At 45.7% G+C, this 13,455-nt stretch overlaps 1 protein-coding gene across 1 annotated transcript; it reads right to left on the minus strand.

The window, feature by feature from the left end:
- Positions 1–295: 295 nt before the first annotated feature.
- LOC129352936 (extracellular sulfatase Sulf-2-like) lies at positions 296–9,876 on the minus strand. Its single transcript, XM_055022148.1, is given in 12 exon segments — positions 296–356; positions 1,687–1,774; positions 1,777–1,814; positions 2,685–2,760; positions 3,416–3,515; positions 3,980–4,130; positions 6,582–6,751; positions 7,074–7,102; positions 7,105–7,224; positions 7,984–8,102; positions 8,847–8,967; positions 9,702–9,876. Coding segments are annotated over 12 exon segments (1,155 nt in total). The 5' UTR covers positions 9,784–9,876.
- Between the last annotated feature and the right edge of the window lie 3,579 nt (positions 9,877–13,455).

The following is a 13,455-nucleotide window of genomic DNA, read 5'->3' on the forward strand; positions in this document are numbered from 1 at the left end:
ATATCTAAGTGTGTTGAATCTGATTTTTGGACTGAACAAGTTCTGGTTCCAGTAATAATTCCTGAATACTATCTTCCATTCTTCAGATTGCTGGAACTTTTATTTGTTTCCTGGGGAGTAAATATGACGTGACACAGAGCCTTGCTCCTCGAACTTCATTTCAGGAGGAGAAACTGATAAATCTGATCAGATGGGAAACTGATTGATTCTGGAAGCGTCTCGGACCTGGTCCGTCTCATTCTCGGTCCAGAACCAGAACCCGGATCATTAAACCGGGTTGAAGATGCAGACATATTTACCCTCTCTCCACCAGAAAGGAGTCTCTCCACACCTTCGGCTTCCTGCTCACCTGGAACCTGGAGGAAAGGAAGGCAGCGTTACTTCCTGTGGTGCTCCTGGCTCTCCATTCATATCCAACCTGAGCTCCAGAATCTGCCAGCAATCGCTCGTTTTATGAGGAACACATCCCAGATGTTTGTTTATGCTTCATTGTGAATGTATTGCAAATTTTCTGCACAACTGGCAAAAAAAAACCCTGTTGGGTTTAAGTGATGCTGACTCCCACCTACAGGTGGCAGTGTTTCCAGCTTCTACCTGAAGTTTAAGTTTGATGTGGTGAAAAAATATTTGTGTCCAGTTTTTTTGCTTCTTATTTTCATCTTTTCTCTTATACATGAAGATTTACTTTTAATAAGAAAAATCACTACATTTCTGGCAAATATTCCTAAATTACCTCAACTCACAAATGACAAAACAAAACTGACTAGCATTCGGCTACAGTTGCTTCTGTAAAATCATTGCTGCCGACTCACACCTGGAAACAGCAACAACCGATCAGGTAATCAATGCATCTGATCAGGTTGATGACTGGATTTATTTAAACTTCAGAGTATTTATAATTATGACCCTATGCTGTCCTCGCCCTGAGTTCTCAATTTCTTCAGCAGCTAGACAGCTAGACAACGACGCTCCAATAACCAAACTTCTTTCCTTTTTAGCGGTTTATTGAAGAGTGGCCTCTGACCACTGCCATCACTTTAGCCATCGTAAACTGAAACATACAAAACTGCGTATTAGCAACCGAACTAACTTTTGTTACGAGCTAAAATAAAACATTTACATTAAAGTTACATAAAACAAAAGGCAATTAACAGATACTTACGAACAAATCTTGTCCGACACACAACGTACAAGAATAGCAAACAGCGTAACTATGAACCGCTCGGTGCTGCGTTCCACCATCTTGGATATTCTCCTTATGATTCGACGTCACTAAACAATATAACAAAATATCCACCAGGGGGTGCTCTAGAGCGGTTTTCACCTTACTTTACTTTACTTACAAAAAAGCAGCACAGACCCCGAGTTGAGTTTATCACATGGACAACATGTGATAAACATTGTTAACATGTAACAAGGGACAGTTCAAATTTGCTGAAATGGGGTTCTGTGGAGTTGTAACGATAGTAAATATGCTACAGGTCAATATTATTAATATCATCCTGCTGATCTCAGGGTTGATCATTTAAAGGCTGTTGATTGATCATTTAAAGGCTTGATTGATCATTTAAAGGCTGTTGATTGATCATTTAAAGGCTGTTGATTGGTTTTGGAACCATGTGAATCAGCATCAGTTTCGGTGCGATAAGTCAAACTGAGACGACCGTTTTGTTTACATCATCTCACCTGTTGGCGGGTTTGTCCGTGTCCAACAGGGACAGGATGGACTTCCCGTCCATGTCCGGCGGCGTGTCCAGGCCTGCGATGTCCAGGATGTGGGAGCCAGGTCGATGTTCAGGACCATGTGGGGGTTTCTGAAACACACACAGTGTGAAAGTCTCCGCCCCAAAAGGATGTTATTGTGTTAGCCTCAGAGCTGTTAGCCTCAGAGCCGTTAGCCTCGGAGCCATTAGCCTCAGACCCGTTAGCCTCAGATCCATTAGCCTCAGACCCAATAGCCTCAGAGCTGTTAGCCTCAGAGCCGTTAGCCTCAGACCCAATAGCCTCAGAGCTGTTAGCCTCAGAGCCGTTAGCCTCAGAGCCATTAGCCTCAGAGCTGTTAGCCTCAGAGCCGTTAGCCTCAGAGCCGTTAGCCTCAGAGCCATTAGCCTCAGACCCAATAGCCTCAGAGCTGTTAGCCTCAGAGCCGTTAGCCTCAGAGCCGTTAGCCTCAGAGCCATTAGCCTCAGAGCCGTTAGCCTCAGAGCCGTTAGCCTCGGAGCTGTTAGCCTCGGAGCTGTTAGCCTCCTTCTGTTTTAGGCTTTAAACTTTTAAAAAGTGGAACTGGAAAAGCTCAGACTGCAGCATCAGGAGGAGTGAATGTGTGTGGATGCGGTTCTGTTGAAATTGGAAGTAAATAATTCATGTGAACAGAAGAGAGCAGAAACAGGAGCAGAGCACGGAAAGCGCAACCCGGTAAGTCTGCAGCTCTGAGGCCAGTAATCGACTTTAGCAGCTCTGCAGAACACAGGAATCTAATCTGCTGCGCTGTGATGCATTCTGCTGTCACACTGATCTGTTTTACCGTTTGTTGGATGCACATTTCTAACACAAGAGCTTTAAAGTTCTTCCAGATGAGCGAACTGATGCTGGGGAAAACTCTTCCCTGATTTCCACTTTAAACACCTGAACTGATCTGTGTGGAAGTGTGAGTGAGCGGATGAGTTCCTGCTGTTTGAGCTTACATGCCGCCTTGCTCCACATTCGGTCCTCTGATGTAAAACGGGACTCTGATGTCAAACTCATACGGCATGGATTTACCTGCAGACAACAGCCGAGAGCGTTACACACAGCAGGGGGCAGAGGTCAACGGTTAGCTTTGTGCTAAACCTTCAGGTTTCTGGTTAATGCAGATTCAATGCTAATGTTTCATTTCTTTCCACTGAACTTCAGTCGTCACTTTTAACTTGATTTGATCTACAGGTCTATCTGTGGTAAGTAACTGAGGAAGCTAAAGTAAAGTAAGCTAATTGTGCTAAGGCAAGCTAAGTCAAAATAAAGAAAGGTAAGAAAGCTAACATAAACTAAGCTAAGCTTAGTAACATAAGGTGAGGTAAAATAAGATGAGCAAAAACACTTCAGCTAGCTAAACTAACCAAGCTAAGCTAACTAAGCTAAAATAAAATAAAGTAAGCTAACATCTGGTCGTAAAGCAAAGTTAAACAAACTAAAATAAGATACAATTAACTGAACTGAAAAAATGTATCACAGGTTAAGATAAACTATTCTAAACTGAACAAAATTAGGCTAAAATAAGCTAAAACATTTTAAAATTGCAAAGTCCAGATGTGCGACACTGATCTAATAAAACTGATTATTGGTATAAATTAAATAATACAAATGAAAATGACAGGGTCACATGAATGTTTGGATGACAGTTTCTATTAAAACATGATTGGCTGAATGGCTCCCTCACCTTTAACTAGGCCGAACTGCCCGATGTGGTAGCCATGGTCAGACGTGTAGATGATGTAGGTGTTCTCCAGCTCTGCCGTCTCCACCAGCATGTTGAAGAGCTGAGACAGAATCAAACAGTTTGGATCAGAAACGCAGCCAGGTTTTACCCGTTCCGGTTCGGCTCCGGGTTTTGCCCACCCCGGTCCGCTCCGGGTTTTACCCGCCCCGTCCGGGTTTTGCCCGCCCCGGTCCGGCTCCGGGTTTTACACGTTCCGGTAAGGCTCCGGGTTTTACCCGCCCGGTCCAGCTACGGGTTTTGCCCGCCCCGGTCAGGGTTTTGCCCGCCCCGGTCCGGGTTTTACCCGCCCCGGTCTGGGTTTTACCCGCCCGGTCCGGGTTTTACCCGCCCCGGTCCAGCTACGGGTTTTGCCCGCCCCGGTCCGGGTTTTACCCGCCCCGGTCCAGCTACGGGTTTTACCCGCCCCGGTCCGGGTTTTGCCCGTTCTGGTTCGGGTTTTACCCGCCCCGGTCCGGGTTTTGCCCGCTCCGCTCCGGGTTTTGCCCGCTCCGCTCCGGTTCTCACCTGCTCCATGCTGTCGTCCACAGACAGCAGCGTCTGCAGCCGCTTCCTCTGCAGCACGTTGGTGAACTCCATGTGGATGGGCTTCATGGGGCCCGTGTAGCGCATGATCCAGTGCTTGTCTGGGTTTGGGGCGTAGTTGTAACTGGGAGTACTGGTGGAAAAGGAGAGGAATCTGTGATTAGAAACAATCTGGATTTTTTTGGCCCATCAGCCAATAAAAACGCAGCTATTTTAAGGTCATGTGATGGATGACATGCTGCGACCCAAAAACTGTTCCCTGATCATAACAGAACCACTGTAGCATATTTTAATCAAGTAAAAGTCAGAAGTAGCTGACGATTACTCTTTCATCATTGTTACATCATTACGTCTAAAAAACCAACAGTTTCATGAAGCTAATCGGCTTCAGTCACCTGGAGGTTTTTCCTTTACAAACCAGCAGCAGCAGGAAGTTGAAGAAGAAGGAAAAGAAGAAGAAGAAGAAGAAGACAGTGATCTGATCTATCAGTGTTTTGGTTTTCCAGTAAACAGAAACTAAAATGTGTTTTATTCTCTGGAGTGAAACAAGGACCGTCTCTGTTGTTTATGAATATTTCAGATGATGCATGGCATGTAAACTTTTCCAGGCTGCAAAATGGTTGAAACAACCTGCAGTAAAGTGAGCCGAGCATTTCAAATGATGTCGAGTTAAAGTGTTTCTGTTTCATAATAAATGTTAGGAAGGACTTTCGCTCTTTACCGCCGTGTTCAGGGGACTCATTAAAAACACAGGCTCCTGTTGGATAATGAATGACTCCCGTCGCTCCTCTGTGGCATCGTTTCATTTCTGGCTCTGAGCTCGGCTGCTCCTGCCTGAACAACTGGAAACATCTGTTGGCTTCCTGAAACAGCTGACAGGAGCAGCAGAACCTGCGGCTTTAAACGGTTCTGGTCCAGCAGACCTGCTCCAGGTGCGTTTGGGACCCAAATGACTTTCCTGCTGCTAACATCCTGCTAGCATCCTGCTAACGCCCTGCTGCTATCGTCCTGCTAACATCCTGCTAACGTCCTGCTAACACCCTGCTGCTGTCGTCCTGCTAACATCCTGCTAACGCCCTGCTGCTATCGCCCTGCTAACATCCTGCTGCTAACATCCTGCTAACACCCTGCTGCTGTCGTCCTGCTAACATCCTGCTAACGTCCTGCTAACGCCCTGCTGCTATCGTCCTGCTAACATCCTGCTGCTAACATCCTGCTAACACCCTGCTGCTATCGTCCTGCTAACGCCCTGCTGCTATCGTCCTGCTAATGTCCTGCTAACGCCCTGCTGCTATCGTCCTGCTAACATCCTGCTGCTAACATCCTGCTAACACCCTGCTGCTATCGTCCTGCTAACATCCTGCTAACACCCTGCTGCTATCGTCCTGCTATCGTCCTGCTAACGTCCTGCTGCTATCGTCCTGCTAATGTCCTGCTAACGCCAGCTGCTATCGTCCTGCTAACATCCTGCTGCTATCGTCCTGCTAACATCCTGCTAATATCCTGCTGCTATCGTCCTGCTAACGCCCTGCTGCTATCGTCCTGCTAATGTCCTGCTAACGCCCTGCTGCTATCGTCCTGCTAACATCCTGCATAACGTCCTGCTAACATCCTGCATTAGCAGGACGTCCTGCTAACATCCTGCATTAGCAGGATGTTAGCAGCTATTATCCTGCTATTGTCCTGCTGCTTTATAAAATCAGTAAATTATATTTTCAAATTATTTGGTGCTTGAGGTTTATAATCTCTCAATGAGAAGAAATAATTGATATGAACAAGGCGCTTTAGCATTAGCTTCCATTAAGATGATGTATTGATTTAGCATTAGCTTCAGCTAAATACCATGTCACTGTAGCGTTAGCTTCTGATAAATGTGTAGAGCTTCAGTAAAGCCCACTGGGTTAATTGAATACATTTTATTTTTGTGCCTTTCATGGTGTTTTGCTTTAAAAGATGCAAATTGAGTAAACTTTACTTTGTAAGGTCAGAATCAGCTTTGTAATGAAGAGCAGTCTGCTTCATCAGGATGAGCGTCTGGTCAGGACGATCAGATATAGCTTCTGATATCGGCCGGTTTTTACTCAGAACCACCTTGTTTGTTCCTCAAATTTACATCCTGAGTCCTGATCCACATTATTTCAAAATAAAACACTGCAGCTGCTCTTCATCTGGGTCCAAAGCCTGGACAGCTAGCGGCGCTAGCGCTGAGTGGAGCAGAAAGGATTCCTGCAGAGAAACCCGCTGCGCTAAAAACGGATTTAAGCGGCTTCCCGGGAGCAGCCGGCCTTCCTCTGGGAACGGATCCGACACGATCCGACATGTGTTTCTGATTCAGGACTTGGACTTTGATTCACTGTCAAATCTCCATGAAGAAACTCAGGGAGTCTGCAGGATTGTGAGGTTGAGGATTTATCCTGCGGTGCAGAACAGAGCGGCTGCATTGTTCAGCTGGATTACACCAGCTTAGTGCCATTGTGTGTGTGTGTGTGTGTGTGTGTGTGTGTGTGTGTGTGTGTGTGTGAGCATATTTCTCCTCCAGAACCTTAATAAAGTTTTGTTTTGTTGAACAGTGTGAGGCGCCTACATGTGCTGTGATGCGTTGGCGAAGGCGTTGCTGTACTGCGGCGCCGAGTCTTCGGGTCCGTGCGGCGCGGCGTGGCTCAGAACCATCAGGACCGGCCGGTGTGGGTAGATCCGCTTCGAGGAGCGGAAATAGCGGATGGACTCGGCTGTGATCAGGTCGGTCAGGTAGTCCTGGAGACACAGAGAGAAAACTTTCTGAATCAGTGAATCCTCAGAACCAGACCTCAGTGCTGGAACCCAGCTGGGTCTGTTGGACCAGAGAGCCATCAGAAGCTGGTTCCCTCCTGATGGTCCAGTAGACCAGGTTCTGTTGGAACCAGAACTTGAGCAGTATTTCTCTTCAATCTGGCACTAAAAGTTCTAATTTTATGAATCTACATGTAGTTGCAGCCGAAGGAGCATCTGCACCGGACCGAACCGGACGGACCCACCTTTGGCCGACTAAAACCCAGAGGGGCTGAAAGCGAAGCTCCGGAAGCGGCGGCGCTCTGACCTGAGGGTACTGCGCGCCGTGTTTCTCCGGACGCCGTTGCGGCTCAGTGTGTAGTTGTAGAAGCGGCTGTTCTTCACCAGGCCCAGCCACTCCCTCCATCCCGCAGGAACGTACGACCCGTTGTACTCGTTCAGGTACTTCCCGAAGAACGCTGCCGGGACGACCAACAGAGTCAGAGCGCTGCGGGAACCAACCCGCCTCATCTCCGGGGAAACAGCTCTCCTCATCACCCTTTCCTGATCCTAGCAAATGAGCCTTTTGGACGCCTAGAGTTTAACTCCATTTATTGGCAAAAGGATTTTATTGAATAACTTGATGACGAACCAAATACATGTTTCATATCAGCTGCTAACTAAATTATTCATCAGAAGCGTTCCCTTTTCTCATGCTAAACGCTAAACCATCATGGTATTTAGCAGGAGCTAATGCTAAAGTGCTAACATGAACCATGTTGATAGCCACCATCAGAAGTGAGAATGCTAACTAACTAAGCAATAATCATCAACATTAGCCTAGTTAAAGCATCATATCAACAGGCCTTAGCAGAAGCTAATGCTACGGTGCTAATGCGCTAGCTTACGACCTCGACAAAGAAATTAATTTCATTATAACTTATATGTTCGACAATGTTTTCATGTTTCGTGTACATTTCTAATTGTAAATCAAATAACTAGGAGGAAGAGAGGACAGGAAATAGAACTTCAAAATAAGAGCATGAATATAAATGTATAACTAACTGAAGAAATTTAACAGCTGATGTTGAAATTTATTCGTTCATAAAACACTAAAGTAAATTAGCGTTAGCTAAGAGCGCTAACCAAAGCTATTAGCTCTGCTGCTAGAACATTAGAGGTCCGGACCAGACCGGACCGGACCGGACCGGACCGGTCTGTCGGAGCCAGACACTCACCTGTTCGGTATCCCGTGTTGTTGAGGTAGACGCCGAAGGTGCGTGGTTCGTGCTGGCGTTGCCACGACAACGACGAGCAGTTCTCGTTGTTGGTGTAGGTGTTGTGGTTGTGGACGTACCTGAGAGAGAAAAGCTAAAGTTAGAAAATAAAACATTTCAATAAATCAGGACGAGTTCAGCTGGAGAATAAAACCCTGTAGAAACGTCGTCATTTCAAGCAAAACCAGCAGCAGTTTACTCTCACCGCAGCGGCCCGGGTCCATTTGGTTTTGACTGACTTTTTATGAGCAGGTCGGTTGTAAAAACTGTTGCAGCAGATCAAACTGGACCAGAGGTCAGCGACCTTTACAAGACTAACGGACAGTTTGACTCCAGTCCAGCTGAAATCACTTCTTTATAACTCAAAAGCAGCTTTAAAAAAAGAGGAAAAATACTATTTTGGTTTTTAAGTTTGGCTTATTTTCTTCAATGGGACATTTTTTAAAACAATGAAGTAAAAAAAATAAATAAAATATTTCCACTCTTCAAAAAAATAGTCAAAAACATTAAATTTACAGTGTTGCTGCAACCTCCCACCTGCAGGGGGCAGCATCACTTCTCCTGCCTAGCTTTGTCAGTCTGACTTGATTCAAGTTAAAGTTTGAGATAAATCTGGCAACAAAAATCAAGCCGCTAAGAGACCAATGGATCTGCTAATTATTTTTTAAAGAGGGAAAATTTTAATTTGCAATTAATTTATAAAACAAAATTAATTTTTAAATTTCCTCCCACCTAATTATAATACTTCTAATGTTCTAAGCTGAGATCCAGTTCAGTTGGGTTTGGATCAGAACCTGCGCCTGCTGTGATTGGCTGAGACTTACTTCCCAGTGAGCATGCTCGAACGCGACGGGCAGCACATGGGCGTGGTCACGAAGGCGTTGGAGAAGAAGGTCCCGCCCTCCTCCATGATGCGGCGCGTTTTGTTCATGGCCTGCATGGATCCTGAGCATCAGAAGAAAGACACCAGGAACCAAGAAGAGAAACGTTGTCGATTAGCATCATGACGTTGATTAGCATCACGTCGATTAGCATCACGACGTCGATTAGCATCACGACGTCGATTAGCATCACGTCAATTAGCATCACGACGTCGATTAGCATCATGACGTCGATTAGCATCACGACGTCGATTAGCATCACGACGTCGATTAGCATCACAACGTCGATTAGCATCACGAGGTCAATTAGCATCACGAAGTCGATTAGCATCACAACGTCGATTAGCATCACGAGGTCAATTAGCATCACGAGGTTGATTAGCATCACGTCGATTAGCATCACGCCGTCAGTTAGCATCACAACGTCAATTAGCATCACGAGGTCGATTAGCATCACGACGTCAATTAGCATCACAACGTCAATTAGCATCACGACGTCAATTAGCATCACAACGTCAATTAGCATCAACGTAGATTAGCATCACGATGTCGATTAGCATCACTATGTCAATTAGCATCACTATGTCAATTGGCATCACAACGTCAATTAGCATCACGATGATTAGCATCACAACGTTGATTAGCATCACGATGTCGATTAGCATCACGATGTCGATTAGCATCACGATGTCGTGATGCTAATCGAAACTAAACACAGATCAGGTGGCTGTGGCTCAGACTGAAAACGTTCATCTGCCTCAGTCAGACATGAGGACTACATTTCCATGATTCCCTCACCGAGCTCCACGTCCTGGTCGTCCGTCAGGATGAGGATGTTCGGCCGGATGTTGCGTCTGTCTCTCTGGACGCGCGGCTTCATCCGCTGTCCGGACGGGAGCTGAGCGTCTCCATCACCATGGAGACGAACAGGAAGAGGGGGAGGAGGAGGGGGAGCAGTCGGGCCGCCATGGCCGTCAGCGAGGCCCGGTTCTGATCAGAGGGTCAGATGATCCGTCGACCTGAGGAAGAAATAATTACATTACAGGGAGGAAACACCTGCAGGGGGCGCTAAAGTCAACATTATAGAGTCAAACCTTTTCAAGAAAACAAACCTAAAATCACACAATACAGATAAATAAGAATAAATACATTAAAATTGATTTGAACAAAGTTTGAATAAGTTATTTAAAAAGTAATAAAATATTGAAAAGATAAAATGATTCAATAATAAGTAAGTTTTGATTATTTGAAAGATAAAATAAATACAAAAAACAGAAAAGTTACAGTAAATAAAATACTAAGAATACTAATAATACAAAACTAAAAATATAAAATAAACAAAATATTTATACTCTTCGTTTCCTCTGCCACCAATTAATAACTGCAGTTTGTGTTCAACCTTCTGGGTTTTTGGGTTTTATTCTGTTTTACTTTCCTCTTTTTCAGGTAAATATTTCAAATATTCAACAGAAGACATCCAGAAACGTCTCAGCCGGCCTTTAACTAGGCCCCAGAAAGCAGAGCAGATGTGCAGAAGCACAGTAAAAAATATTAATTAGCTGGAGGTTAAAACCAGAGCAGGAATTATCTGCTGCTCTTTGGTTCCTGGATAATAAACCCACGATCCGCTCAGTAGGGCCCAGCGGGGGCGACTGTGTTCACACACACACACACACACACACACTCTGGGAGGAGAGCGTGTTCTGGAGGACCGGCGGCTCCAGAATCGATCCAGGAGTTAAAGCCGTTACCATGGCAACCATCTTGGATGTTATTGATTATTGTTATTAATCACTCTGACATGCAGTACCTCTCTGCTGCCTCTGGAGGAGCAGTTGAGTTCCTCAACTGGGACAAAGGTCAGAGGTCATCCTGGCATGCTGCTTTATAGCAACAAATTCACCCCATATTAAGAAAAGCTAAAACATTATGGGATGTTTTAGATCAAAAGTGAGTCATGTTAGAAGGGCCTAGTCAAAGTCCAGACCTGTTGTGAGCACAGTCCTGCTAAGATGCAAATGCAAATGTTGCTGTGTGTCCATCCGTCCGACCTGCTGTGACCTTCTGGACCTGCTGTGACCCTCTGTGACCTGCTGTGACCTTCTGTGACCTGCTGTGACCTTCTGTGACCTGCTGTGACCTTCTGTGACCTGCTGTGACCTTCTGGACCAGCTGTGACCTTCTGGACCTGCTGTGACCTTCTGTGACCTGCTGTGACCTTCTGGACCTGCTGTGACCCTCTGTGACCTGCTGTGACCTTCTGTGACCCTCTGTGACCTGCTGTGACCTTCTGGACCTGCTGTGACCTTCTGGACCTGCTGTGACCTTCTGTGACCTGCTGTGACCTTCTGGACCTGCTGTGACCTTCTGTGACCTGCTGTGACCTTCTGTGACCTGCTGTGACCTTCTGTGACCTGCTGTGACCTTCTGTGACCTGCTGTGACCTTCTGGACCTGCTGTGACCTTCTGGACCTGCTGTGACCCTTTGTGACCTGCTGTGACCTTCTGTGACCTGCTGTGACCTTCTGTGACCTGCTGTGACCTTCTGGACCTGCTGTGACCTTCTGGACCTGCTGTGAGCTTCTGGACCTGCTGTGACCCAGCACCGTTGAGTTTCAGCCTCTCTCTAATCAACCTCATCAACGTTACGTCACTCATTATGAAACTGACCTAAAATCAAGCTGAGCAGAACCAAGCCGGACCGGCCGGTGGGATTACTCCGTCTGGGTCTGCCAGGATCTCAGTACAGAACCGGCATGAATAAAAAGCTCATGAAGGGAAGCAGCTGTGCTAAGCGCTTTAGAAAAATGCTAAAGCTAAGGTGAGTTAGCGTTGGTATCAGTGGAAGCGTGCTGACCTCAATCTGACCAGAACCAACAGAACCTGATGTTTATACGCGACCTGCGGTTCAGTAATTCATGCAAAAGGAGCCCAGACCAGAGAGCAGACTGAACCGAACCGTTCAACCAAACACTTTTATCCCTCTGAGACTCTGACGTTTGGGTTGTTAGATTAAAACACACACAAAAAAACAAAGAAATGAAGAATTGTTGAAATGAGCCTGCAGGTTTCCCCCTCAGTCATCTCCACTCTGAGGATATTCAGCCGGTCCTCTGAGGGAAAGAATATCAGATGTCTCATCCTGACAGTAAAACATCCAGAACTGATGATTCACCTCAGCAGAGCGTCTTATGACGTGTGGCAGCAGGAAAACCACACGTCATAAAACGGTTAGTAACCAGAAAGCGATTACGCTAACGACATGGCTACGTCTGTCGCACCGCGCCGCGCAACACCTCGCCTGCTGCATGGCCTGCCGAAAACATTTCAAAATGTTTGAAATGCTTTCATTTCAAACATTTCAAAAAGCATCCAAAAGTCAAAAGTTGAGAAAAACAAACATTCGAACTTGCAGTTAGCTGCTACATGCTAGCATTAGCACTGCTAAGCTAACTTGTTTAAGCGCAACAACAGTTTTGACCAGCATCCAATCAGATGTTTAGAAACCAAATTAAAACGCAGCGGCCGATTGAAGCAGCTTCATCGCTGCTGTTAGCGGTTGTAGTTTGTGCATCAGATTTACAGGTGCACCAGAAACACGACGACAAAGGTTCCACCCGGAACTTTTGTTTGTAAAACAAAAATCTTTGTGATAAATTATATTAAAGATTTTGTCGTGTTTAATATCTGTGTTACTAATTTAAATTAATGCTAATTTCTATGTAGTTTCAGGTCCTCACTGTCTATTTCATTGGTCTCTTTCAGTTGCAGTTTATTAATGTTTTCAGCGAGAAGCACAGAAAAAAAGAAAATATCTGATTGCTTCAATATTGTTCTGTTTCACCTCAGCTATTTTCTGTAAAGACCAAAGATCAATCTGCAACATTTATTTCCTGAGCAGAGAAACGAAAACATCTAAACTATAAGGTGCTTTATGTTAAGCGGCAGCCTTTGGAGCCAGACGTCTTCCTGCCGCATCAGACTGAATATTTTCTGTATTACCGCCATGCGTTGCATAAAGTGTGAATTAATGCTGTTTTATGGAGCTGCGGTCCAGTGAGCAGCGGCCGCCGGTCAGAAATGCCGTCTGTCATCCTGATGCCGCCTCTCCATCACGGCTACCCGCTCATTAATATTCATGAGGCAGGGGGCGGGGCTCGCCGCCGTGCGCGGGCGAATGTTAATAAAAAGACAATGTGCTTCATTCATATGCATCTGATTTCACATGCAGGGGGAAGAACGGAGAGGTGAAAGGTCACCGCTCTGTGACGTTGTCGCTGCTCTGGGTTTCCATGGCAACGGGTGTGTACACAGTCAGAGCTGCTTGTCTTTTTTCCAACAGTTAATTCAGATTCTGCGGGTTGTTTTATTGAAGCTGCTGCTGAATAAAGCGAAGGTTGGATCAGGATGAAGATGTTGAACTCATCGAAGCTGCAGCGACTGAAGGAGGTTGGAAACTCTCCACCACCAGATCTATAGAATCATTTCACCCAGAACCAACCAGACGATGATTCACATCATCCCACAAAACCGCCAAGAAATCCAAAGTTAA

The sequence above is a fragment of the Poeciliopsis prolifica genome, unplaced genomic scaffold, assembly GCF_027474105.1.
Source record: "Poeciliopsis prolifica strain line A6 unplaced genomic scaffold, Auburn_PproV2 SCAFFOLD082, whole genome shotgun sequence".
In the NCBI taxonomy this organism is placed as follows: domain Eukaryota; kingdom Metazoa; phylum Chordata; class Actinopteri; order Cyprinodontiformes; family Poeciliidae; genus Poeciliopsis; species Poeciliopsis prolifica.